General features: G+C 42.6%; 1 protein-coding gene across 5 annotated transcripts in view; it reads right to left on the bottom strand.

Moving 5' to 3' along the window:
• LOC137353345 (activating transcription factor 7-interacting protein 1-like) overlaps nucleotides 1–25,958 on the bottom strand; it is a 212,556-nt gene that overhangs the window by 45,172 nt on the left and 141,426 nt on the right. For 4 of the 5 annotated variants that reach the window (XR_010969843.1, XM_068019510.1, XM_068019511.1 and 1 more), the window contains exons 10-13: nucleotides 23,603–23,718; nucleotides 16,534–16,625; nucleotides 14,825–15,505; nucleotides 4,971–5,062 (exon numbers count right to left, since the gene is read on the bottom strand). Coding sequence is in view for 4 of the 5 variants with exons in the window: in XM_068019510.1 (XP_067875611.1) it covers nucleotides 4,971–5,062; nucleotides 14,825–15,505; nucleotides 16,534–16,625; nucleotides 23,603–23,718 (981 nt within the window). In the remaining variant the exon portion in view is untranslated. Of the gene's footprint in view, nucleotides 1–2,236; nucleotides 3,680–4,970; nucleotides 5,063–14,824; nucleotides 15,506–16,533; nucleotides 16,626–23,602; nucleotides 23,719–25,958 lie in introns of those variants that run through there. The other variant, XM_068019507.1, reaches the window with a different exon arrangement.

The raw sequence follows: 25,958 nt of genomic DNA, 5'->3' as shown, positions 1-25,958 counted from the left end.
ATTATTCATACTGCAAAGCGACAGTACCACCATAACCAGTTAACCAGTACCCTCATGGGGTTTCAAATTTTTGTTGTGCATGCAGTGCCTTGGGATCTGATTACCCCTAAATAGACTGGAGAAGGTTGTTGGCTAGTGCCCAATTTATCAATTTATGGTGTTTGCAAGCCATTTAAATTCAACTGCAGCTTGGACTGGCAGAGGTTGGGTCCTGCAACCAGAGATGTGCTCCAGAATTGGGTTAGAATGCAAAATACTTTGACATTTTAATCATGATCCAAATTAGATTGGTCTGGTTTTATACACTAGTGGGAGTTTAAGACATTGCAGAACTAGTGACTTTTTAAAACTACATTAAAGGCACTATATAAGTGCAAGCTGTTGCTCAGTCTCAAAAGGTGAAGAATTTTATAAACACATTATAAACTTAATAACTTTAAATTTAGCTAACTAATGTATCAATTTTTAAGTATTGATTTTTCTGTATTTTTTTGAGCAGGGTGTTTGTTGCAGGTGTGAAAGTTTCTTCCCTCTCAATGGTCACTGTTAGCCTATGGGATTGTAGGCATAGCGGTTACATCCAATTATCCAATAGTCTACCAAAATGAGTTAGTTACAGGTTCAGAGCACTCCCCAATACAGAGAGGTCTCAAACCTGTCACTATTTTTCCAAACGCTCATTCTTTCTTCTTTCCCATAGCTCTGCAAATTTTCCCTTTTCAAGTATTTATCCAATTCCCTTTCAAAAGTTATGACTGAATCTACTTCCACCACACTTTTTAACCAGTGCATTCCAGATCATCATAAAACTGAGTGGAAAAAAAATCTCATTTCCCCTCTGACTCTTTTGCCAATTATCTTACTAGTTACTGACCCTTCTGCCAGTGGAAACAATTTCTCTATTTATTCTATCAAGACCCTTCATAATTTTGAATACCTCTATTAAATCTCCCTTTAACTCCCTCTGCTCAAGCAAGAACCCCAGCTTTTCCAGAGTCTCACCCCTAGTATATTTCTAGTAAATCTCTCTGCACTCTCTCTAAGGACTTAACATCCTTCCTAAAGTGAGGTGCCCAGAGTTAGACATAAAACTCCAGCTGAGAGTGAACCAGTGATTTATAAAGGTTTAGCATAATTTCCTTGTTTTTCTACTTTATGCCTATTTATAAAGCCCTTTAAACAGCCATATCAGCTGGTCCTGTCACTCTCAAAGATTCACCTACACAAAAGTATGTGAATCCCCAGGTGCGTCTGTTCCTGCGCCCCGTTAAGATTATACCATTTAGTTTTATAGATAAATTAATAAATTTGAATTTTATGGATATTTGCAGCAGAAAAATGTAAAATATTATTTTTGAAAAATAAAACTCATCTTATTTGTTTGAATGAGACTACCTCCATTACAGCAAAGTTAGCTGTTTCAAAAGGGCAGATATATACATCCACTCATTAGCTGGAAGTAATTCCCAATTTGTCACACAGACATCCTGTGCTCCTGTTACATGAAGGTTCCTGAAATCTCTCCTACATAAGTGGTATGCACAGATGCCAAACAGCACCAATGTTATTTGGTGCCTCATGTCCAACAGAGATTGCAGTTTAACTTCAGGGCCTTGTTGATGTGGCAAGAAAAGGTGCAGTTGTAGCTGCCTGAAATCAATTTGTTGCATGTCACAGACTTTTGCATACAACCAGCATTACCAAACTAGCCCTATTAAAGGGACAGGTGTTTGATATATTCACACCAGTGTAATGTAGGGTCACAAATTTTACTACCCATTTTAGTTTTTCCAGAAGCTCTATAATTAAAACAGGTTTCACTGTAGCTGCATTCATCCTGAATGGATACTCTCAAAAAACTTACTGCATTTTGATTAGGGCTGTAACAAAGGTTCGGCATTTCAATAGCTCTGATAGGACAGCAAAGCTTTGGCGTTGCTTTCCCAGATTTCAGCCTCCAAGTCTGTGGACGTGCATCCACTGTTGACTCCAAAACAGGTTCCCTGCTTCATCGTCTTTGCTGCCCCTTTTAAACAGGTAGCTTTAACAAGTGAAACATATTTTTGAGCCAAAGCAAATAAAGCAGGGAACCATTACAGCACTGATAAGAATCAACCTTTCATTTTTTTTTAATAGCCAACCTCTATTGATCAAAAGCTCAATTTAAAGAACCAATACTTTTATTGACCCAGAGTCATGTTAAATACAACACTGAAATTGCAATGCTATCATACTTTACGGCAGTTCATTTCAGAACTATATTCTATATATATATTCTTTTAAAACATTACTAATTTTAAATTTTTATGTAGCTTAGAGTTTTGTTCACAGTACTACAAGTTCATTTTAGCCGCTCCTGCTTTATGGCACAGTTCTGCAAGATGATCCCAGTGCTTTGTCCGGAAACCGTGTTGCGATTTAAAGTCACTATGTTCCCTGTGGAAGATGAAGTTCCTGGTTGCGGCCCATGTGCTACAGAGCTTGGAGCTGTGTAAATGTAGTTGAATCCTGCATTATCTAACATGTCTGACCAGGCCCGGTACTGAAATTCTGCAGCTCCCCAGTAGTTTCTAATACTGGATTCTGAACGGTGGCCAGTAAGTGCCATGATCTCCCGTGCTCCGAGGCCAGCGTCACACAGGAGACGAACAGTTGTAGTTCTGAGGGAATGGTTGGTGTACCTCTGGGAAAGTCTGGCAGCAATACTGATTCTAGGCATCATGCTTCCGAGATAATTTACTCCCATTGGCTCCCTTTTATACCAGACAGATTGTTCTCGTAACTGCTCTGGCGTTAATTTTAGAGGGTGAAGGTAAAAGGCAGGAGGGTCTGGTGGCAGCTTGGATATATAAAGTTCAAGTGAGGTGACTGGGCAGTTTACATCTCCTGGCATATCGTACATCCGGCCCAGTTTCAATGGATCCTGACGGCTTCTATTTTTCCCTGTATACTTCAGCATTGCATAGCGTCGTCCATTGGGATCGCGCTTAATAACAAAAGCATCTGGAGGGAGATCCCGGAGGATTTCCCGTCCACGCTTGGCAAAGTGTAACTGCAGGTCAAACCAGACTTTGTTCACAAGTGCAAGGGGTGTGTGAAGTCCCAGGACACCAGACGTTCTGATCTTTCGAAGGTCTGCTGCATTAATAGGGGGGTGGTGGTTTGTTTCATCCTTCCCTTGCTTTCTTAATACCTTAAGCACACCCAGAAACACATTATTGGCACTGCTGAATTCTTTATCCTGCATCAGACAGATCTGCCGGCTGTGAGGAGGCATCTTAAGGTGCCTGTTTAAACCAGCCCGGATGGATTTGTAACTGGAAATGCTATAGGTGTTACCGTCATGATTCCTTACCGTGCCATAAAATTCTCTCAAAATACTATTAAGTTCTTCCACTGACATAGTTTCAAATTTTTCATCTCTGCCCTTTTCAATAAGCCACTGTTTTAGGATATTCACTGCCCAGTCTGTCTGCTTGCGAGTGTTCTTCTCGTTGCGTTCCTCCTCAAGCCCAATAAGATCCTCCTCAGTCACGCTAACGTGCCGTCTGGCTCCATCTAAAAGTTCGCTGCTGGCAATTTGTTCCTCTGTCATTTGGTCCTCAAAACTTAGCAGTGTGTTGCCATCGAAAATGCCATAGGTGTAGACTGGGGAGTGAGACGCTGTTTTTTCGGACAGCTGTGAATTGCGGAGTAATATGTAATGTTTTGATATAATTCTTTAAATTTTTTTAAAAACTAAACAAAATAATCCAGCAGGTGGCGTTCGTTATTAAGGTTTCCGCAGAGGTGTGCCAATATTCAGTGGCGCACACCCTATTAACCAATCACTTTTACACATTACAAACCATGGCATTACATGTGGTCACATAATGAATAGCAAAATACACAGGTTTGCTTTCAGTTTGAAAAAATAAAGAAATGCTATATCTCTTTTGCAGTTACCAGACCTTTCAACTAATGATATTTGACGAAGCAAAAACCAAATAGAGAAAAACACATCGATTTCATATATGTATTCTCTAGAAGAACTGGAAAAACTGCAATGAAGAGAATCTGTAATGGAAATCGGAAAAGGCTTACAAGCTCTGGAAACGAACCTTGGCTGACTGAACAACTTTCATTTCTGCGCTGTGATGCGCTGGAGCGACGAGATATCCGGATGCAGAATTTAAGGCTGCTGGAAGTGTGTGGCATTGTGGCTGTATGCATCCCATCAGGACACTATTCAGTTGAAGGTTTCAGAAAACTTTTGATGGCAACTGAGAACTGAATCCAGCCACATTCTGCTGTGCTAATGAATGCTGTTTTATTTAGAGAATCTTTCCAGTTTATTTAGAGAATGCACAAAAAAAATTACTATTTTTTCCCTCTCTCCACCCAAGTGCATTTTTTTTTGTTTTGTTTTAAATGCAAGCCCTCATCAGGAATGCTTTGCACCACTCTCTTTCTGGTGAGGCCAAAGATGTAGACACATAACATAATACAAACACTTCAAGTTTCCCCCCCCATTACATCTCTTTGGGTATTTGTGGAAGGTCTTGTAGCATTTATCGTCTCAAATTTTATACTGATGCATTCTTAATTTTAACAATACAAAAAAAAGTCCCCAAAACACATACTTTAAAATAAAGAAAGCTGTGGCTTTAAACTCTGACAATGTCCTTTGCAGATTTTGTAAAACGGATTTGCTAATGAAAGGGTTAATTACGTTATAATTTACTTTCAGTGGAAAAATTAACTTAGAGAACAATATTACCCCTTAGAGCTTTACTGGGCTGACTATTATGAGAAAGGAACAAAGTGATAATCAGGTCAATTATTCTTCTGTACAAACAGCAACCACATTCTACCCAAAGGGATAATTATTTTATTTCACCAACCGTACCTGGTCAGTAGAGACAAAGAGAGAGATTGCAGTGGAGTACAACTGATGGTATGATGTGTATTGATATATGTGCTGTACCCACCTGATTGCCACTAGGTGGTGCTTTCTTAGCAGCCAGTGACTCTCCTGGAATTGCTATAGGATGCCTCTGGGTGGCCTGGCTGAAGCTGCTCTCTGTTAATGGAATAGATGCAGTTCATTTAACATTTCAGTTTGATGCAAGGATCTTGACAGAGAAACGCAAAAAGCTTAGCTCCAAAACTCCCTCTCAGTGGATCATTGGTCTTAATGACCACTGCTTCAATCTGTGGATTGAAGCTACCCCACACACTGCTGCAATTTTAATCTGACCACCAGCTGCAATAGCTACCCAAGGTTTAGAATAAGTCCTCAAACCTTGAGCACCTGGGTTTCTTGTATCCCCAGGTAATGGGTGTGTATCAGAAGTCAGTAACACATCTAGACATTGACATATCATAAACCATTGTCGCTGTCATTGCATTTTCAAGTTCTCATCTTGGATGACAATACAACCTGTAGATAGATCTAAATTTCAAAAGATTCTTAACTCTGTAGAGTTTCTATTTTGATCTATTCTTAACTACAGAGGATATGCATTTTATGGCCAGAATTTTACGGACCCCAATGAACAGGCTGGCGGCAGGTGGTGTAAAATTGAGTGGGATGCGGTGGGGCGTTCCCAAACCCCTCCGGCCCCCGCTGCAATTTTATGCAGGGCTGCAGCGGCAAGAAACGGCATGGGTTCCCCTCCCAGGACAATCGAGACCCTAAAGTGGTCAATTAACTGCCACAAAAGAGCCTCCTCCCACAGCCATTTTATCATCAGTGGGTGGACAGCAAAGGCCCCAAGAACACCGCCAGGTAAAAGCTAGCAGCCATCTTGCGGGCTGGGGTAAAGGCCCGCTACCCGACCCGAACCAGACAGGACCCGACGACGTGTTTGGGTCGGGTTGCTCTTCTGGGTCCGGCTTTCAGGCTCGGGTCGGGTCAGACTCACACAGTAAGTATTGCATTTTGCTCTGCTGGTAAGTGTTAGAAATTGAAATGCCAACCTGAGCTGGGAGTCCGGGACGTCAAGGAGGGAAACTCTGAGTCTGTGCAGTGAGCGAGTGAGCGTCTCTATGACGTCATCACGCTCATGCTGTGGCTTCCTGCAGATTCGGAATGGGAAGGTAGGTAAAGGGAACATTCCAGTGGTCGGGTCGGGCTCGGGTCAGGTTGGGCGCGGGAAAAAAATGGAGGGACTCGGGCCGGGTCGGAAGTGGTTCTGTGGGGTTCGGGTTGGGTTTCTCCCCCCTGACCTGAGCAGGCCTTTAGGCTGGGGGGCAGGGCCCTCCTGATCAGACACGCTGAACCCCACGGAGGGCCATCCCCAAAGCCCCAACTGTCCCGTCCGCACAACATGCATCCCCCCAACCGATGCCCTTGCCTCGCCGGGGCCAGGCTGATTTTTTGGGGCCTCACAGGGGACACTTACCTTCGTTCTGGGTCTGTCCTTCACCTGGTTTGTGATGGCTGTGTGTAGTCCCAGCAGTGGCCACCGCTCCCGGTACCGCTGCTGGGATTAAGAGCTGCCAGCCTGCTGATTAGCCTGCTCCCAAGCAGGTGCAAGTCCTGCCCAAGGCCAATTAAGGGCCCAGGGAGGGAAAATTCCAGCGTGGCTCCCCAGGCCAGGAGGAGGCGGACTCGCTACTGACTTTTTGGCTGGTGGGCGGGCCTCCCTAACATAAAATTCCAGCCTTTATGTTATTGAATATGGAATTTATCCAAGGAATAGAGAAGTAAAAATTATTAAAATGTAAATTAGTTACAACAGTTGCATTTATACATAATTTCACACAGAACAAATTCTATTTAAATAGCAATAGTAACAGGACTTAAACTTTCTGAAGTGTTATTTTAGTTTGGGCTATTCTAAAATGCAGTAACTGTTTTAATATTCCCATGCTCATTATGCTAAGCAACTTTCAACATTTACAAGATTTTAGCAGAAATTATAGTCAGTTGCAGCATCTCGCACGCTCTCAAAGGTAAATTATGTATTGTTTTAAAGGTAGGAGTGTATGACCATATAGTGCACAGTATTATTCTGCTGCTGAAGTTTAGGTGTGCGTCACTTTAAAGCTGCAAGATTAATTGTTCTGCATTCTTGGATTTGATGCTTAGAATCAACTATAGTTCCTGCAACTGCTGAGGTTATCAGGAGTTATATATTCTAATGCTTATGCCAAGGTATTTTCTCTTGTTGGGGTAGTTTCTCTGTATCTTCCAAATCTGCTATCACCGCCACCTCAAAAAGCTTTGACATGGCTCGCAACACCATCCTCCTCCAATGCCACTCCTGCACTGTCCAACTGAATGGGGCTGGCCTCACTTAGTTAATACCCATCTAGTCGTTGCCAGAGAATCTCCAGCAAAGATTTACCTTCCTGTGCCACTATGTCTCGAAACTGCCCCCTTTCCCCTCCTTCCAAAGGATGTAACCTTGGCCCCCTCCCGTTTCTCATCTATGTGCTACCCCTTGGCAACATCATCTGAATACACAATGTCAGATTCCACATGTACGCTGACAACACCAGATTCTAGTTCACCACCAGTGCACTACACGACTTCACTGCCTCTGATGTGTCACATTTCTTATCTGGCATCCAGAACTGGATGAGCAGAACTGCCTTCCAATTATATATTGGGAAGACCGATTCCATTGTCTTTAGCCCCAGTCACAATTCTAATCACTAGCCACCAAATCCATCTCACTCCCTGGCACCGTCTGAGGTTGAAACAAGATTGTTTGCCAACTTGGTGTCCACATGAAGCTGAACTTCCCACCCCATAGCCACTTCGTCAACGAAGACCATCTAACTCCATTTCCACAACATGGCCAGACTCTACCCCTGCCAATTTGCTGCTGAAACCCTCATTCATGCTTTTGGTAGATTCAACTGTTATAATGCTCGCCTGCCTGGCCTCCCACTCTCAGTAAACTTCAGTCATGCAAAACTCTGCTGCCCGTGTCCTAACACACACCAAGTTCCTCTCGCACATCATGGGCTTGCTGTAGTACACTGGCTCTCAGCCTGGCAAAAATTCTCATCCTTACTTTCAAATTCCTCCATGACCTTGCACCTCCCTAGTTCTGTAGCCTCCTCTAGCCTTACATCTGTTCAAGATCTCTGTGCTCCTCCAATTCTGGCCTCTTGTGCATCCCTGATTTTAATCGCTCTACCATTAGTGGTCATGCATTCAGCTGCCCAGGGCCAAAGCTCAGGAATTTCCTCCCTAAACCTCACCATCTCTCTCGCTCTCTTCCTTTAAATCCCTCAAAACCAACTTCGTTCACTGAGTCTTTGGTCACTTGTCACAATAGCATTGTGAATTAGTGTCAAATTTTAGAAACATACAAACACACATACGAACATACGAATTAGAGCAGTAGACCATTCGGCCCCTCGAGCCTACTCCGCCATTCATGACGATCATGGCTGATCTGATTGTGTCTCGAATTCTACATTCCCATCTACCCCCATTAACCTTTGATTCCCTTGCTTAACAGGAATCCATCGACCTCCGCCTTAAAAATATTCAATAACCCCGCCTCCACCACCTTCTGAGGCAGGGAGTTCCAAAGTCGCACAACCCTCAGAGAAAAAATTTCTCCTCAGCTCTGTCCTAAAAGGGAGACTCCTAATTTTAAAACAGTGTTCCCCTAGTTCTGGACTCAGCCACAAGAGGAAACATCCTTTCCACATCCACCTTGTCAAGACCGTGCAGGATCTTAAAGACTTCAATCAAGTCTCCCCTCAACTCTTCTAAACTCCAGTGTAAACAAGCCCAGTCTGTCCAATATTTCCTCATAAGACAACCTGCTCATACCAGGTATCAATCTAATAAACCTCCTCTGAACCACTTCCAATGCATTTACATCCTTCCTTAGATAAGGAGATCAAAACTGCACACAGTATTCGAGATGTGGCCTCACCAATGCCCTGTATAACTGAAGCATAACATCCCTTTTATTTTCAATTCCTCTCGTAATAAAGGATAGCATTCCATTAGCCTTCTTTATTACTTGCTGTACCTTGTACTAACATTTTGTGACTCATGCAGTAGAACAGCTAGATCCCTCTGCACCTCGGAATTCTGCAATTGTTCTCCGTTCTCCATTTTGCCTGTTACCGCTCTTTTGAAGCGCCTTCGGATGTTTTACCATGTAAAAGCCTATCGTATATAATGCACAAATGTATTATACTACTGCTATGATAAAGCTGTGTTTAAGCCAATCTGTCCCTTTAAGTAAATACAGCACGAGGCCACTCTGACTTTAATTTAAGCAAATGTTGCAAGTTGGAGCCATAAACCAACCTCTCTGTTGTGCCATTGTCAGTCATTTATAGCACAGAAGGTGGCCATTTGGTCCATCGATTCCATGCCAGCTCTCCATGGGGCTATTCAGTCAGTCAAACTCCCCTGCTTGATCCCCATAGCCCTGCAAGTCTTTTACTTCAAGTGGCCATCCAATTTCCTTTTAAAGTCATTGATTGCCTCCACTTTCACCACCCTTGTGGGCAACAAGTTCCAGGTCATTACCATCTGCTGTGTAAAAAAAAAAAAAGTTCTTCCTCATATTCCCCCTGCATCTCTTGCACAAAACCTTCAGTGTTGTCCCCTAGTCCTTGTACAATTAGTTAATGATGATCTGAAGATATTATAGTGCATCGCCCAGGATGTTGGTCACAGACAATGGGATAACAAATGGTTATACGAGGATGGGAATTTTACATCATGTAATTAGAAACATAGTTTTCTGGTAAGGTTGTGTCCCCCTTAAGAACCCAAGTGTGTACCATATACAAGATGCACTGCAGCAACTTGTCAAGTCTCCTTCGACAGCACCTTCCAAATCCGCGATCTCTACCATCTAGAAGAAGGGCAGCAGACACATGGAACACCACCACCTTCAAGTTCCCCTCCAAGTCACACATCATCCTGACTTAGGTCCGTATCACTGTTCCTTCACTGTTGCTGAATCAAAAACCTGGTACTCCCTTCCTAAAAGCACTTTGAGTGTACCTACAGTAGATGCACTGCAGCGGTTCAAGGCAGCAGCTCATTACCACCTTCTCAAGGGCAATTAGGGATGGGCAGCAAATGCTGGCCTTGCCAGGAATGCTAACATCCCATGAAAGAATAAAAAACAAAATCGTTAAGAAAACACAAACTCAGGTTACTCAGCTCAACTAATTGATCAGAGAGCTCTGTAAATTTTCAAGTGCTGTTCAGTGTCAACATCACATCCGAAATACCCAGAATTAATAACTATCCTTTTTTTTGCCTTTTTTGAGAAAGATCCTTTTGCACCTGCAAAGTGACACTTGGACATGCTAACACCTGTTTTTAATGTTTATATACAATTATATACATACATTTTAAAATAACTTGCCATGCATTCTTGTTCAAATTTCTCAAGCGCCAGCACTGAACAGTTAAAGGTGTCTGTCTGTCTCTCTCTCTCTCACAAGCTGATCTGGTAATTTCTATCATTTTCTGTTTCTCTTTGATTTTGAATATCTATTAGATCCTTGCTTTGCTCGCACTCCTAATTAAACCTTTATGGTTGCTAAAAATCTGAAAATACATTTTAGTGCACAGCAGGAGGTTGGCATACCTCATCCCAAGGGCTAATATAAGAAAAGATAACTGCTAGTTACAGAGGTGCTCTCACTACAGCTTTTCTTTCCTCAACTGCCAATTTTATCGAGGTGCTAATGAGTTACAAAAATAGAAGTTCAGGGAAGCATTTAAGGAAGTGAACAGAATTAATCCCACTCACGTGGCAGGGTAGGAGCAGGAATGGCGTTATGTTTTTAAACTTGGAATTATCAATGTTAGAGTTCACTTTTGTTAGGATTCCAGTATGTCAGTCCTTAGCCACATAAAGTCAATGTACTTCCCTGCTACACTCTCAGCATTCCATGAACTGCTTTGCCTGTGCTGGGATGAGGGAGCAGTAACACAGGACATGCGCGATGCCAATATCATCATCGTCTATAAGAACAAGGGTGACTGCGGTGACTGCAACAACTACCGTGGAATCTCCCTGCTCAGCATAGTGGGGAAAGTCTTCGCTTGAGTCATTTTAAACAAACAGACTCCAGAAGCTGGCACAGTGTGGCTTCCGAGCAGAGAGATCCACCATTGACATGCTGTTCTCCCTTCGCTAGCTACAGGAGAAATGCCGCAAACAACAGATGCCCCTCTACGTTGCTTTCTCACCAAAGCTTTTGACCTCGTCAGCACTGGTCTCTTCAGACTACTAGCAAAGATTGGATGTCCACCAAAGCTACTAAGTATCATCACCTCATTCCATGACAATATGAAAAGGTACAATTCAGCATAGCGGTGCCTCATCAGACCCCTTTCCTATCCTGAGTAGTGTGAAACAGGGCTGTGTTCTCGCACCTACACTGTTTGGGATCTTCTTCCCCCTGCTGCTCTCACATGCGTTCAAGTCTTCAGAAGAAGGAATTTTCCTCCATACAAGATCAGATGACAGGTTGTTCAACCTTGCCCGTCTTAGAGTGAAGACCAAAGTACGGAAGGTCCTCATCAGGGAACTCCTCTTTGCTGACGATGCTAACATTAACATCCCACACTGAAGAGTTCTGCAGAGACTCATCGACAGGAATGCGGCTACCTGCAAAGAATTTGGCCTAACCATCAGCCTCAAGAAAACAAACATCATGGGACAGGACATCAGAAATGCTCCATCCATCAATATTGGCGACCACACTCTGGAAGTGGTTCAAGAGTTCACCTACCTAGGCTCAACTATCACCAGTAACCTGTCTCTTGATGCAGAAATTGACAAGCGCATGGGAACGGCGTCTGCTGCTATGTCCAGACTGGCCAAGAGAGTGTGGGAAAATGGCACACTGACAAGGAACACAAAAGTCCGAGTGTTTCAAGCCTGTGCCCTCAGTACCTTGCTCTACGGCAGTGAGGCCTGGACAATTTGTGTCAGCCAAGAGCGACGTCTCAATTCATTGCATCTTTGCTGCCTCTGGAGAATCCTTGGCATCAGGTGACAGGACCGTATCTCGAATGCAGAAGTCCTCGAGGCGGCCAACATCCCCAGCATATACACCCTACTGAGCCAGCGGCGCTTGAGATGGCTTGGCCATGTGAGCTGCATGGAAGATGGCAGGATCCCCAAGGACACATTGTACAGCGAGTTCGTCACTGGTATCAGACCCACCGGCCGTCCATGTCTCCACTTTAAAGACATCTACAAACGCGACATTAAGTCCTGTGACATTGACCACAAGTCGTGGGAGTCAGTTGCCAGTGATCGCCAGAGCTGACGAACAGCCATAAAGGTGGGGCTAAAGAGTGGCGAGTCGAAGAGACTTAACTGTTGGCAGGAAAAAAGACAGAAGCGCAAGGAGAGAGCCAACTGTGTAACAGCCCCGACAACCAATTTTATCTGCAGCACTTGTGGAAGAGTCTGTCACTCTAGAATTGGCCTTTATAGCCACTCCAGGCGCTGCTTCACAAACCACTGACCACCTCCAGGCACTTACCCATTGTCTCTCGAGACAAGGAGGCCAAAGAGAGAAAGAGAGAGAGACTTCTCCTGTGACTTTATTACTGCAGATAACTGAGAAATTATACATCATAGAATCATATAGCACAGAAGGAGGCCATTCAGTCCATCATGCCTGTGCCAGCTCTTTGAAAGAGTTATCCAATTAGTCCCTCCTGCTTTCCCACAACCCTGCAAATTTCTCCTTTTCTTCAAGTAGTTAACTGAATTCCTTTTGAAAGTTACTTTTGAATCAGGTTTCACCACCCTGTCAGGCAATGCATTCCAGATCATAACTCACTGCACACATTTTTCCCCCATGCCATCTGGTTACTGACCCTTCTGCCAATGGAAATAGTTTCTCATTATTTACTTTATCAAAACCCTTCATGATTTTGAACACCTTTATTAAACCTTCCTGCAACTTTCTCTGATCTAAGCAGAACCACCCAATTTCTCTAGTCTCTCCACATAACTGAAGTCCTATATGCCTGGCACCATTCCAGTAAATCTCCTCTGCACCCTCTCTAAGGCCTTAACACCCTTCCTAAAGTGGTGCCCAGAACTGGACACAATACTCCAGCTAGTGATTTTGTACTCTTTGCTTCTGTTTATAAAGCCAAGGATCCCAAATGGTCTTCTCAATTTGTCCTGTCACCTTCAAATATCTGTCTCCATTCCTACATCCCCTTTAAAATTATATTTAGTTTAATATTGCCTCCTTCATTCTTCCTACATTACATTACTTCACAATTGTGGGTTAAATTTCATTTGCATATTTGCCCATTTTACCAGTCTATGTCCTCCTGAAATCCATTACTATCTCCCTCACTATTTATGGTATTTCTGACTTTTGTATTGTCTGCAAACTTTTAAATTATGCCCTGCATACCCAAATCCAGGTCACTAATTTACATCAATCCTAATTTCGCTGATGTGGTTGTGGGGGGGGGCAGGGGGGAAGAGAAACACTACTGTATATTTCCTAATTACTCTCTCAACACCCCTCATAACTGAACACATTTAATTCTTTTTTTAATTTGATGTGGGTGTCTCCGGCAACTCCAGCATTTATTGACCCTACCCAATTGCCCTTTAGCAGGTGGTGGTGAGCTGTCTTCTTGAATCACTGCAGTCTGTGTGCTGAAGGTACACCCACAGTACTGTTAGGTAGGGAGTTCCAGGATTTTGACCCAGAGATGTTGAAGGAACAGCGATATATTTCAATTTAATTACTCTTCATAAAGAATTACTCTTACCCTTTTCTACTCTAAACAGAACAATCCCACCTTCTCTAGTTTCTCCACAGAACTGAAGTATTTAGACAGGTTTTTTTTCTGTTGAGGTACAATGCATTTCAGAAATCTGGATAGAGGAGGGGGCCATTTGGTACTTACACTAATCCACATCAGGGCTATTTTCTTGTTTGTTCCTCATACCTTTTAATATTTTTCCTCAAGCCCCACTCAATTCTCTGACAATCTTGAATGACTGGGCCTCAGTAGCTACTTGTATTTCATATTCTAATTACCCACTCTATTTATGCAGCATATGCTAATTAAACTGTCAGATACATGATTAACACCTCCTCCTAAACATGGTCCTACCAAAATGGGATTTGTGTGAGAGAGATGTTTGCTGCTCAGTTACTACCATAAAAGGTATCAGCAGAACATGAGACACTTTATTTTTAAAAAAGAACACAACAATTTAATTCCCATTTTCTGCAGAAACCCAGTGAGAAGCAACCGTACGAGTCTCACCTAGTTATAACCCAGTCACTTTTCTTTTGCATAAGACTTACTTGTTTAAACCATGTAAGGATTTCTGATACATTATTTTAAAAGACACGTTCAGACAAAGTGCATACTTTTTATCTCTGGTTTAATAATCATATTCCCTTACCCCAAACTTGTGCTATCAATATTCTAAAATGCAACAGAAAAAATGTGCTGATATAGCTAGCAGCATTCAGAGTTGAAAGGAAACTAATTTAATTTCACACCTTTTCCATAAAATGGGATTTAGGTTTATCGCAGCCCCATTAATAAATTTAATAGAGACTCAGTTGTACTTTACAGGAGATGCATTTGTTTTTTGGTTTGATGTGAGACCCTGACCCTCAATATTTCAATAAGCCTGTGGGTAAAACTGCTTTTCAAAATTCAAATTCCATGCCCCACAACCAGCATTTACAAATTTACTGATGGTGAAAGGTAACCAGTACAATACATCTCCATTACAAGATATATACATAATTACATTCACAAACATAGCTGAACTAATAACAGTTCAGTTTCAATGCACACAGTTGCATGTGATTGTTCACTTACCTGCTCTGGAGGTTCCTGCATTGGTGCTGTCGGAACTGACTGTTAATGGCTGACTTGATGATCCGGAGACTTGCCCCTGGTTGTAAGTCTGTGAAGGTCTTGGCTGTATTGGTGGCCTCGTATTAGAAGGGCTAAAATGTCCTGGGGAACCCAAAGATTGTTGTGCTGTCCGGGAAGTCTGGGGTGAAAGAATAGACTGAGTACTGGTCACAGAAGCAGTCTGACTGGTAACAGCACTACTTATCTGCATTGACCCCATACTTCCAGGGGACTTCCTTTGGACTCCTAGGCTTGGCAAGGAAGGACTAGCACCATTTGCTTTTGCTACATTCGCCGATATCTGCGATGCAAGTGGCTTGGAGAGGTTGTTAAGCGTGGGTTGGGATTGAACAGGTAAAAATTCAATTCCAGGTTGTTGGTTTGTCATCAAGGTATTTGCTGAGGGCTGCAGAAGCTGAGGTTGGGAAGACATTGCCACTGGAACTGTAAGCAATACTGGCACTGACTGGAGAGATACTGGCATAGGCTGGTTACTGCTGGAGACTGGCAGCGACTGATTGGTTCCTACCACTGCTGCAGTTGCTGGGAGCACAGGAGTGACCACAGCCCCAGATGACCCTGTGTTCTGAGGTTTAGTCTGTCCGCCAACTACCTGAGGTGGTGTGAAGTTTGTAACAATACCTGCAACAGTAAAACATCCTTCAATTAGAATCTGTAAATAGATATATCTTAACTTTTGCACCCCAACCTTCTTATTTGGTGTCTGAATCTTGCTCACATAATGGTTGCCAGTCAAAGGGGTTGGGTTAGTCCAGCGTGCAAACTACACTGTGACTGCCTTCAATACGACTGATATTAGGAGATGCAATAAAACAGGGTCAATTGAACTCTGTGGCACAATGTGGTGCACGATAAGGCAAGTCAAACATAGACTGAATGATATACCAACACAGAAGCTCCACTAGGAGTCAGTAGGTGCTGATGCTTTGCCAGCAAGTGCAGGGAGAGCAAGGCAAGCTACATCACTATTCCACACCAGCTAAGGACGGTAACACAGCAGCATTGGCAAAGGTCACTGAACAAAAGTGAAGAAGTCGACATTTTAAAAATGTTGATTTTTTTTTCATGGATATACACAATTTGCATCTTTTTGATAAGTTTGCAGCAACATACTAATCTCTTATCCAGATGCCATCCTACCGTAAATGTGCAATGCATGGGTTGTTAATATGAAAACAGAAATTAGATTGCAAGTTTATACGATCCTCAATTAAACAAACAAAAAATGGCAGCTTAAGGTTTTACAGTAATATGTTCTTTTCTTCTTCTCCCCTCCTCAGGGTGGTACATTTATCAGCACTCGACCCAGTAGACCGAATGGAAGTAGCTAAAACTAAGTTGAGCTAGTTGAAAAGCAAACAGCTCTGGGACTTGAAGGACTGGTTTAAAGACAAGGGGAAGATGAAAGGGTCGAATTTCGTGAAACAGCAGAATTCCTACTTTTGTCTAATTAATCAGTAACTTGCATAAATTGGATATTTCAAAGCCACATGTCCCTGCAGTGTAATTAGCAAGGTGGTTGGTTGGCGGGCGTAGGGGAGAAATCACAATCGCTTTGATTTTTTAAAGTGAGGAACTGCTGTCTCAGTAGTCAAAAAGTACGATGGAACTTCATTAAAAATTCCAATTTTTTTTTTTTTTGCAAGTACCTGTATTACTACTGGAGTTTGCAGAGTGCTGGGCTGATGCTACACTGTCTGCCATATTTCTTCGTAAGTCCAGCATCTGCCTTACTGTTCCACTGAAAAACACAAATTAGAAACAGAAATTATACACGAGAATCAACCAACTTCAGGCAACTAAAATTTCCCAAAACTGAAATATCCTGGTCACACCCTGATTGCTGATTTTCTCATACCAACTTTATCCCACAAGAAAGCACCAACAGTTGCTGGGAGCAGAACAAAAAGTGGACCTGCATTTTAAAATAACCACAAAGTAAAACTGAAACCATTACAGATAGAGTAGAGAAGATTTTTAGGGCGAGCAGGGGATGGTAGAAGAATCTAACAGAATTTAAAATCAATGGGTGAATCGAGGTAGATTATTTCTGTTCAGTTAATCAGCAGCAAGGAGGCACAAACTGATGCAAGTTTTTACCAATTAGCATCTATTGAAGTTGAATGCATCATATTTAAAAAGGTAAATATAACACTGTAATGGACCTACTGAAAGGTATGGGCGAAGTGCAGGAAAATGGGAGGAGGCAGAAATAACTGATGGCGAGTGAGGACTGGCCAAATAACCTCCTGCTGTACCTAAACTTTTACACTCCTACGTTATAATGTAATCGTGCTGTGTGGCACTACCACCGTGCTAAATGGGACATATTCAGAACAGATTTGGCAGCTTAAAACAGGGCATTCATGAGGCACTGTGGACCATCAGCAGCAGCAGAACTGTATTCAAACACAATCTGTAACTTCATGGCCCAGCATATCTCTCACTCGACGATTAGCATCAAACCAGGGATCAACTCAGCAGGTCTGGCAGCATCTGTGAAAGAGAAGCAGAGTTAACGTTTCGGGTCAGTGACCCTTCTTCGGAACTGACTAATATTAGAAAAGTCACAGGTTATAAGCAAGTGAGATGGGGGTGGGGCAAGAGATAACAAAGGAGGTCTAGATTGGACCAGGCCACATAGCTGACCAAAAGGTCACGGAGCAAAGGCAAACAATATGTTAAAAGAGACAAACGAAAATCCCGTCGGAGAGAAGAGCAGAACTTCTTCAAGGTAGGCATTCCTGGACTTTGAAGAAGTTCTGCTCTTCTCTCCGACAGGATTTTCGTTTGTCTCTTTTAACATATTGTTTGCCTTTGCTCCGTGACCTTTTGGTCAGCTATGTGGCCTGGTCCAATCTAGACCTCCTTTGTTATCTCTTGCCCCACCCCCACCTCACTTGCTCATAACCTGTGACTTTTCTAATATTTGTCAGTTCCGAAGAAGGGTCACTGACCCGAAACGTTAACTCTGCTTCTCTTTCCACAGATGCTGCCAGACCTGCTGAGTGGTTCCAGCATTTCTTGTTTTTATTTCAGATTTCCAGCATCCGCAGTATTTTGCTTTTATTTAAGCCAGGGATCAACCCTGGTTCAATGAGGAGTGCAGGAGAGCGTGCCAGAAACAGAAGCAAGCATACCTAAAAATGAGGTGTCAACCTGGTGAAGTTACAACACAGGACTATTTGCATGTCAAACAGTGGAAACAGCATGCAATAGACAGAGCGAAGCAATCCCACAACCAATGGATTAAATTAAAGTTCTGTAGTCCTGCCACATCCAGTCACTAATTGTCTGCCATTCAATAATTCACAGGAGGCAGCGGCTCTACAAATATCCCCATCCTCAACGATGGGGGTGCCCATCAGTGCAAAAGACAAGGCTGATCCATCTTGGCCTCCTCCTGAGGTCCCCAGCATCACAGATGCCAGCCTTCAGCCAATCTGAATCACTCCACATGATGTTAAGAAACGGTTGAAGGAACTGGATACTGCAAAGGCTAGGAGTCTCGCCGCGGCACAGTGGTTAGCACTGCAGCCTCACAACTCCAGGGACCCGGGTTCGATTCTGGATACTGCCTGTGCGGAGTTTGCAAGTTCTCCCTGTGACCGCGTGGGTTTTCGCCAGGTGCTCCCGTTTCCTCCCACAGCCAAAGACTTGCAGGTGATAGGTAAATTGCCCCTAGTGTAGGTAGGTGGTAGGGATTATGGGATTACTGCAGGGTTAGTATAAATGTGTGGTTGTTGGTGAGCATAGACTCGGTGGGCCGAAGGGCCTGTTTCAGTGCTGTATCCATAAAAATAAATAAATATCCTGGTTGTAGTATGAACACTTGTGTTGCAGAACTAGCCAAGCCATTCCAGTACAGCTACAACTCTGACATCTACCCAACAATGTGGAAAATTGCCCATATCCACAAAAAGCAAGACAAATCCAATCTGGCCAGTTACCACCCCATCAGTCTACTCTCAATCATCAGCAAAGTGATGGAAGGTGTCATCGACAGTGCTATCAAGCACTATGTAAACAGCAATAAAAACAAGAAACGCTGGAAATACTCAGCAGATCTGGCAGCATCTGTGGAGAGAGAAGCAGAGTTAACATTTCAGGTCAGTGACCCTTCTTCAGAACTGGCAGATATAAGAAATGTAAAAGATTTTAAGCAAGTAAAGCAGGGGTGGGGCAAGAGATAACCAAAGAGAAGGTGTTGATAGGACAATGTCACAGAATAGCTGACTAGAAGGTCATGGAGCAAAGGCAAACAATATGTTAATGGTGTGAACCATGTAACCATGTAAATTGCAATGGCCGACTCACTGATGCTCATTTTGGGTTCCGCCAGGGCCACTCGGCTCCTGACCTCATTACAGCTTTGTTCCAAACATGGAACAAAGAGGTGAATTCAAGAGGTGGGGTGAAAGCTATTGCCCTGGATATCAAGGCAACATTTGACTGAGTGTGACATCAAGGCGCCCTAGCCAAATTGAAGTCAATGGGAATTAAGGGGAAAATGCTCCACTGGTTGGAGTCATATCTAGCAAAAAGGAAGATGGTTATGGTTGTTGCAGACAAATCTTCTCAAGCCCAGGACATTGATGCAGGAGTTCCTCAGAATAGCATCCTAGGTCCAAAGATCTTCAACTGCTTCATCAATGACTTTCCCTCCATCATAAGGTCAGAAGTGGGGATGTTCACTGATGATTGCACAATGTTCAGCACCATTCGCAACTCCTCAGATACTGAAGCAGTCTGTGTCCATATGCAACAAAACCAGGACAATGTTCAAGTTTGGGCTGATGAGAGCCAAGTCACATTCACGCCACATGAGTGCCGGGCAACGATGATCTCCAATAAGAGAATCTAACCATCTCCACTCAACATTCGACGGCATTACCATCGCTAAATCCCCCACCATCAACAGCCTGCGGGTTACCATTGACCAGAAACTGAAATGGAGCAGCCACATAAATATCATGGCTACAAGTGCAGGTCAGAGACTGGGAATTCTGTGGCAAGTAACCCACCTGTGGACTTACCAAAGCCACCATCTACAATTGGACAGAATATAAAAAGCAGAAAAGAATGACTAAAAGATTAATAAGGAGGAAAAAATTAAGAGCACGAGCAAAATCTAGCTAGAAATATAAAAACAGATAGTAAGAGTTTTTATTGATATTTTAAAAAGGAAAGCTAAAGTGGTCCAATAGAAAGTGAGCCTGGGGAATTAATAATGGAGAGGAAGGAGATGGCGGATGAATTGAACAGGTATTTTGCATCGGTCTTCACTATAGTGGATACAAGTAACATCCCAGAAACAGCTGTAAATCAGGAAATGGAAGGGAGGAACTCAAGAAAATTACAAATCACCAGGGAAGTGGTACTGAGCAAATTGTTGGAGCTGTGGGCTGACAAGTACCCAGCTTCTGATAGATTTCATCCTAGGGTCTTAAAAGAAATGGCTAGTGAGATAGTTGGTTTTAATTTTCCAAAATTCCCTAGTTTCGGGAACGTTCCATTAGATTGGAAAATAGCCAATGTAACTCCTTTATTCAAAAAGGGGAGAGAGAAAGCAGGAAACCTCAGGCCAGTTAGCTTAACATCTGTCATAGGGAAAATGTTAGAAGCCATTATTAAAGACATTATAGCAGGGCACTTAGAAAAATTCAAGGTAATCAGGTAGAGTCAACATGGTTTTATGAAAGGTAACTCATGTTTAATCAATTTATTGCAGTTCTTGGAAGTAGTAACATATGCTGTGGATAAAAGGGAACCGGTGGATATAGTGTACTTAAGATTTCTAGGAGGCGTTTGAAAAGGTGCCACATCAAAAGTTATTGTGGAAAATAAAAGCTCATGGTGTAGGGAATAACATATTGGCATAGATAGAAGATTGACTAGCTAACAGGAAACAGTAGGCATAAATGGGTCATTTTCTGGTTGGCAAGACATAATGAGTGGTGTACCACAAGAATCTTGTCACTCCAGAATTGGCCTTTATAGCTACTCCAGGCGCTGCTTCACAAACCACTGACCACCTCCAGGCGCGTATCCATTGTCTCTCGAGATAAGGAGGCCCAAAAGAAAAGAAAAGAAAAAAGAACCACAAGAATCAGTGCTGGGTCCTCAACTTATTACAGTTTATATAAATGACTTGATTTGCCGATGACACAAAGATAGGTAGGAAAGTAAGTTGTGAAGACATAAGGAAGCTACAAAGGGATATAGATAGGTTAAGTGAGTGGGCAAATGGAGTATAATATGGGAAAATGTGAAATTGTCCATTTTGGCAGGAAGAATAAAAAAGCATATCTAAATGGTGAGAGATTACAGAACTGAGATGCAGAGGGACCTGGGTGTCCTAATGCATGAATCGCAGAAGGTTAGTATGCAGGTACAATAAGTAACTAGGAAAGCTAATAGACTGTTAATTGTTTACTGCAAGGGAATACAAAAATAGGGAGGTTATGCTTCAGTTATACAGGGCATTGGCGAGACCACATCTGGAGTACTGTGTACAGTAGTGGTCTCCTTATTTAAGGAAGGATATAAATGCGTTGGAAGCAGTACAGAGAAAGTTTACTAGACTAATTCCTGGAATGGGCGTGTTGCCTTATGAGGAAAAGTTGGACAGGCTCGGACTGTATCCGCTGAAGTTTCTAAGAGTAAGAGGCAACTTGACTGAAACATACAAGATCCTGAGGGGTCTTGACAGGGTGGATTGGAAAGGATGCTTCCCCTTGTGGGAGAATAGAGAACTAGGGCTCACTATTTAAAAATAAGGGGTTACCCATTTAAGACAGAGATGAGGAGAAAGGTTTCCTCTCAGAGGTCGTGAGTCTTTAGAATTCTCTTCCTCAAAAGGCAATGGAAGCAGAGGCTTTGAATATTTTTAAGGCAGAGGTAGATAGATTCTTGATAAGCAAGGGGGTGAAAGGTTACCGGGGTAGGCAGGAATGTGGAGTTGAGGTTACAATCAGATCAGCCATGATCTTGTTGAATGGCATAGCAGGCTCGAGGGGCCGAGTGGCCTACTCCTGCTCCTAAGTTGTATGTTCGTAACTGCAAGGCATATGCCTGGATGAGTGCAGCTCCAACACCAAGGAAGCTCAACACCATCCAGGACAAAAGCTGCCCGCTTGATTGGCACCCCATACACCACCTTAAACCACGCCTCCTTCGACAGCACCTTCCAAACCTGCGGCCTCTTCCACCTAGAATGACAAAGACTGCAGAAGCATGGGAACACCACCACCTGCAAGTTTCCCTCCCAATCATACACTATCCTGACATGGAAATATATCACCGTTCCTTCATGGTCACTGGATCAAAATCCTGGAACTCCCTCCCCAACAGCACTGTGGGTGTAACCACACCAGATGGACTGCAGTGGTTCAAAAAGGCAGCTCACCATCACCTTCTCAAGGGCAATTAGGGATGGGCAAATGCTGGGCTCGCCAGCGACACCCACATCCCTTGAAAGAATAAAAAAAAATTAGCTAACAGTAATAACATGCATCAGTTTTGCTCCTATGGCTTAAATCATCAACGTTCTTGGTTACTGCCATGATGTTTCATATTCAAGTCTTGTATTCTTTTTTTAAAATCGGGTCTGTCAGTTGCAACTGGGAATTTGGGAAGGTTTGCTGCTTTGTGTGGATGCAGTCTTAATTGTCAAGGGAGGAATTGTCTACATGATAGTAGAAACAGCACTTCTTTTAAAAATATAATGCATGCAGTTTTACAGCTTCCCCAATGCCTCGGTCTATAAATTGGAAATTAAATTTCCCCAAATGCTGAGTAAATATAACTCAACATTGCTGTTTCAACTAGTTCAATTGTAAGTAAGAACACGAGTTGGATATTTTGTGGATTTGTGGATTCTCAATCAGAATTTCAAAATAGAAGTTAATTTCTTGCATTGATGATGATTTCAGCTTTAAAATAATATATAATAAAGCATACCTCATACTGCAAATAGCATACTGAGGTCTCTACTTACAGGAGATAATCGTCAAGGTTATAAAATCCAACAGCTCCTCCTGAAATATATATTTGGAAACACTCTGCCAGTTTCCTTCTCAGAGTCTGACACAGCTGCTTCACTGTACTAAAACTCCTCCTGTCAACACACTAGTCATGTGCAATTATCAGTCTCTGGCCTTTGATATTTATATTCTCCTTAGACCCTGGATACAGATCATTTCTTCACGCTCCAACATCTCTTAATTGTGGCAAAACTGCCTTGTTCTATCTTTCTCAAAACTCAGATACCCCCAGGCCTGTTGACAAGGAGTCCATCACTACTCACTAAAGCAAGGCTCTGCAAGGGGTGGATGTGAGGACTTACAGCAGGGTAGGCTGTCTTGGCCCCTGAATTTGAATTTACACTTTAATCAGTGACACATTACAGCAGCTGGCAAAAATGTTCTCTCTGCACCTACATTAATGAACTTCCATGAACAATCACTGACATTTTGCAGTGCTGACCTTTGATGGAATTGCTTTTTAATTTACACTTTCAGAAATTCATTTTCTCACTGCCAGGTACTTAAAGTTTCTACTTTAATTGGCACCAAAGGCCTCTGCCAACTGGGATTATGGACTGAGACTTCATGAGTACATTTCACTTGCCCAGTGAAATTGATTTTTATGCCCTTAAACACGTGGATATACAAAGTTTAAAGAAAACTTACTGAATAAAATGAAGAGCCTCCTTACCTGCGACACTGCACACTACCAGAAGCACCAAGAGGGGAGTTATAAGATTTGCTGGGAGAGACAGGTTGTGTAGACTGGAGTCCAGATGGTTGCTGAGGCGTCGAGACGGAAATATTCTGGATCAAACAAAAAAGTATTAAGAATGTATGTGCCAAAATTAACAAATTATTCCATGTTCTCGACATCATAATGCCCCAAAAGAGTTACAGCAGCTTCTGGGATCAAGATAGTTCATTTAAAAAAAATGTATTCTATTCGTCTCGAAACAGAGCCCATTTAATGCTGCATACAGCTGTCATTCATCTGCCGACATGTAGCTGGAATTGAACACGAGCAGTCTTAGTACAACTGAAGCTTCAATGAACAGGCAATTTCATATTTGCAGTATTTCTGCAACTTCCTTTATTTTAGTCACCAGTCTTCATCTGTCAGGTTTTAATTCTTGCCAAGGGCTACACAAAAAAGAGTTTCCCTATAGCTTTTAACATGTTTTCAAAAACAGAATTACAAATCTTGGTGGCAAATTGCGATGAGCATGAACTCCAGGCCCAAAACATTCTGCTGAGAAATACTACTGTCACGATAAAGACACTTGTCAATGTGCTGATATAGATTACAACTGCTGGTTGAAAAGGACTGGCAATTGGGAGTGGTTAGCAAGTATGCAGAGAGCAGGAGTGCTATAGATAGATATACATGCAAACACTGCAGTTATTCCTAATAAATATTAGCGTCTCTAAAAATAAGCACTAGCCAACTGGCTAATCAATTGTTATACACAACCTTTATTTGAATTCAGCTGGAAGTGAGAGATAAGAATTTAATATCAGCATGAAAGAAAGCACAAAGCATAGCTGAGTGGTGAAGTGTGCGATTCTTTCACGAATGTAAGAAAAAGCTACCAGAGGACACAACGGAGTCACAATCTTTCTCCCGAAGGAAAGAAAACAGTGATGTACTCAAAGCCACTATAACTTTTTTCCCTTCCCTTCCTTAATATATCTATAACTGGTATTTGGCACATCCAATTAACAAGCTGTAAAACACAATTTCGCGGCAGCTAACTTCCGACATCAACTTCCGAATACGGACAACTTTAAAACATCAGCTCACAGTGAGGCCTGTATATAATAGACTGGGTCTAATTCAAACCCCACCCATAACAGCTGACTGTTAATGCCAATTAGAATAAGCTCCTGAACTGTATTCTTGTGGTTTAGACCATCATCCAATCACTGATTATAACAGAAGTATGCCAGGACTATATTATTCTATATGCTATATCCTGCATCATTTTATAATAAAGGGTTTCTTGGGAAATTGATGTATAGCGTGTACTGCAAGGAAACTGTAGGTGAATCAATTCCTACTTAACACTTATCAGATAGCAGAGTGAAGAAAATGTTGAGATATGTTTATAAAGCCAAGGAAAACTAGAGGACCAAATTTAGACTGATCCCATATAACAGTGGAAGTTGAGATCTGTTAAGCATGTTTGCTCATTCTTTAATGAGCCAAATTAATGTGCCATGTAGATATATTTATTAAAAGATAAACATAGGATCTCAGATTGGCAGTCAATATGATTCAAAAAATGTTTATTGGTGTTATTTTTTAAAATAAGAAACGACTGAAGGCACTGGATACTGCCAAGGCTATGGGCCCTGACAATATTCCGGCAATAGTACTGAAGACCTGTGCTCCAGAACTTGCCGCGCCCCTAGCCAAGCTGTTCCAGCACAGCTACAACACTGGCATCTACCCTGCAATGTGGAAAATTGCCCAGGTATGTCCTGTACACAAAAAGCAGGACAAGTCCAACCCGGCCAATTACTGCTCCATCAGTCTACTCTCAATCATCAGTAAAGTGATGGAAGGTGCCATCAAGCGGCACTTGCTTAGCAATAACCTGCTCAGTGACGCTCAGTTTGGGTTTCGCCAGGGCCATTCAGCTCCTGACCTCATTACAGCCTTGGTTCAAACATGGACAAAAGAGCTGAACTCAAGAGGTGAGGTGAGAGTGACTGCCCTTGACATCAAGGCAGCATTTGACCGAATATGGCATCAAGGAGCCCTAGCAAAACTGAGGTCAATGGGAATCAGGGGGAAACCCTCCGCTGGCTAGAGTCATACCTCGTGCAAAGGAAGATGGTTGTGGTTGTTGGAGGTCAATCTTCTGAGCTCCAGGACATCACTGCAGGTGTTCCTCAGGGTAGTGTTCTAGGCCCAAACATCTTCAGCTGCTTCATCAATGACCTTCCTTCAATCATAAGGTCAGAAGTGGGGATGTTCACTGATGATTGCACAATGTTCAGCACCATTCTTGACTCCTCAGATACTGAAACAGTCCGTGTAG

The sequence above is a fragment of the Heterodontus francisci genome, chromosome 41 (assembly GCF_036365525.1).
Source record: "Heterodontus francisci isolate sHetFra1 chromosome 41, sHetFra1.hap1, whole genome shotgun sequence".
Taxonomy (NCBI): Eukaryota; Metazoa; Chordata; class Chondrichthyes; order Heterodontiformes; family Heterodontidae; genus Heterodontus; species Heterodontus francisci.
This window is presented reverse-complemented; position numbering and strand designations above follow the sequence as displayed.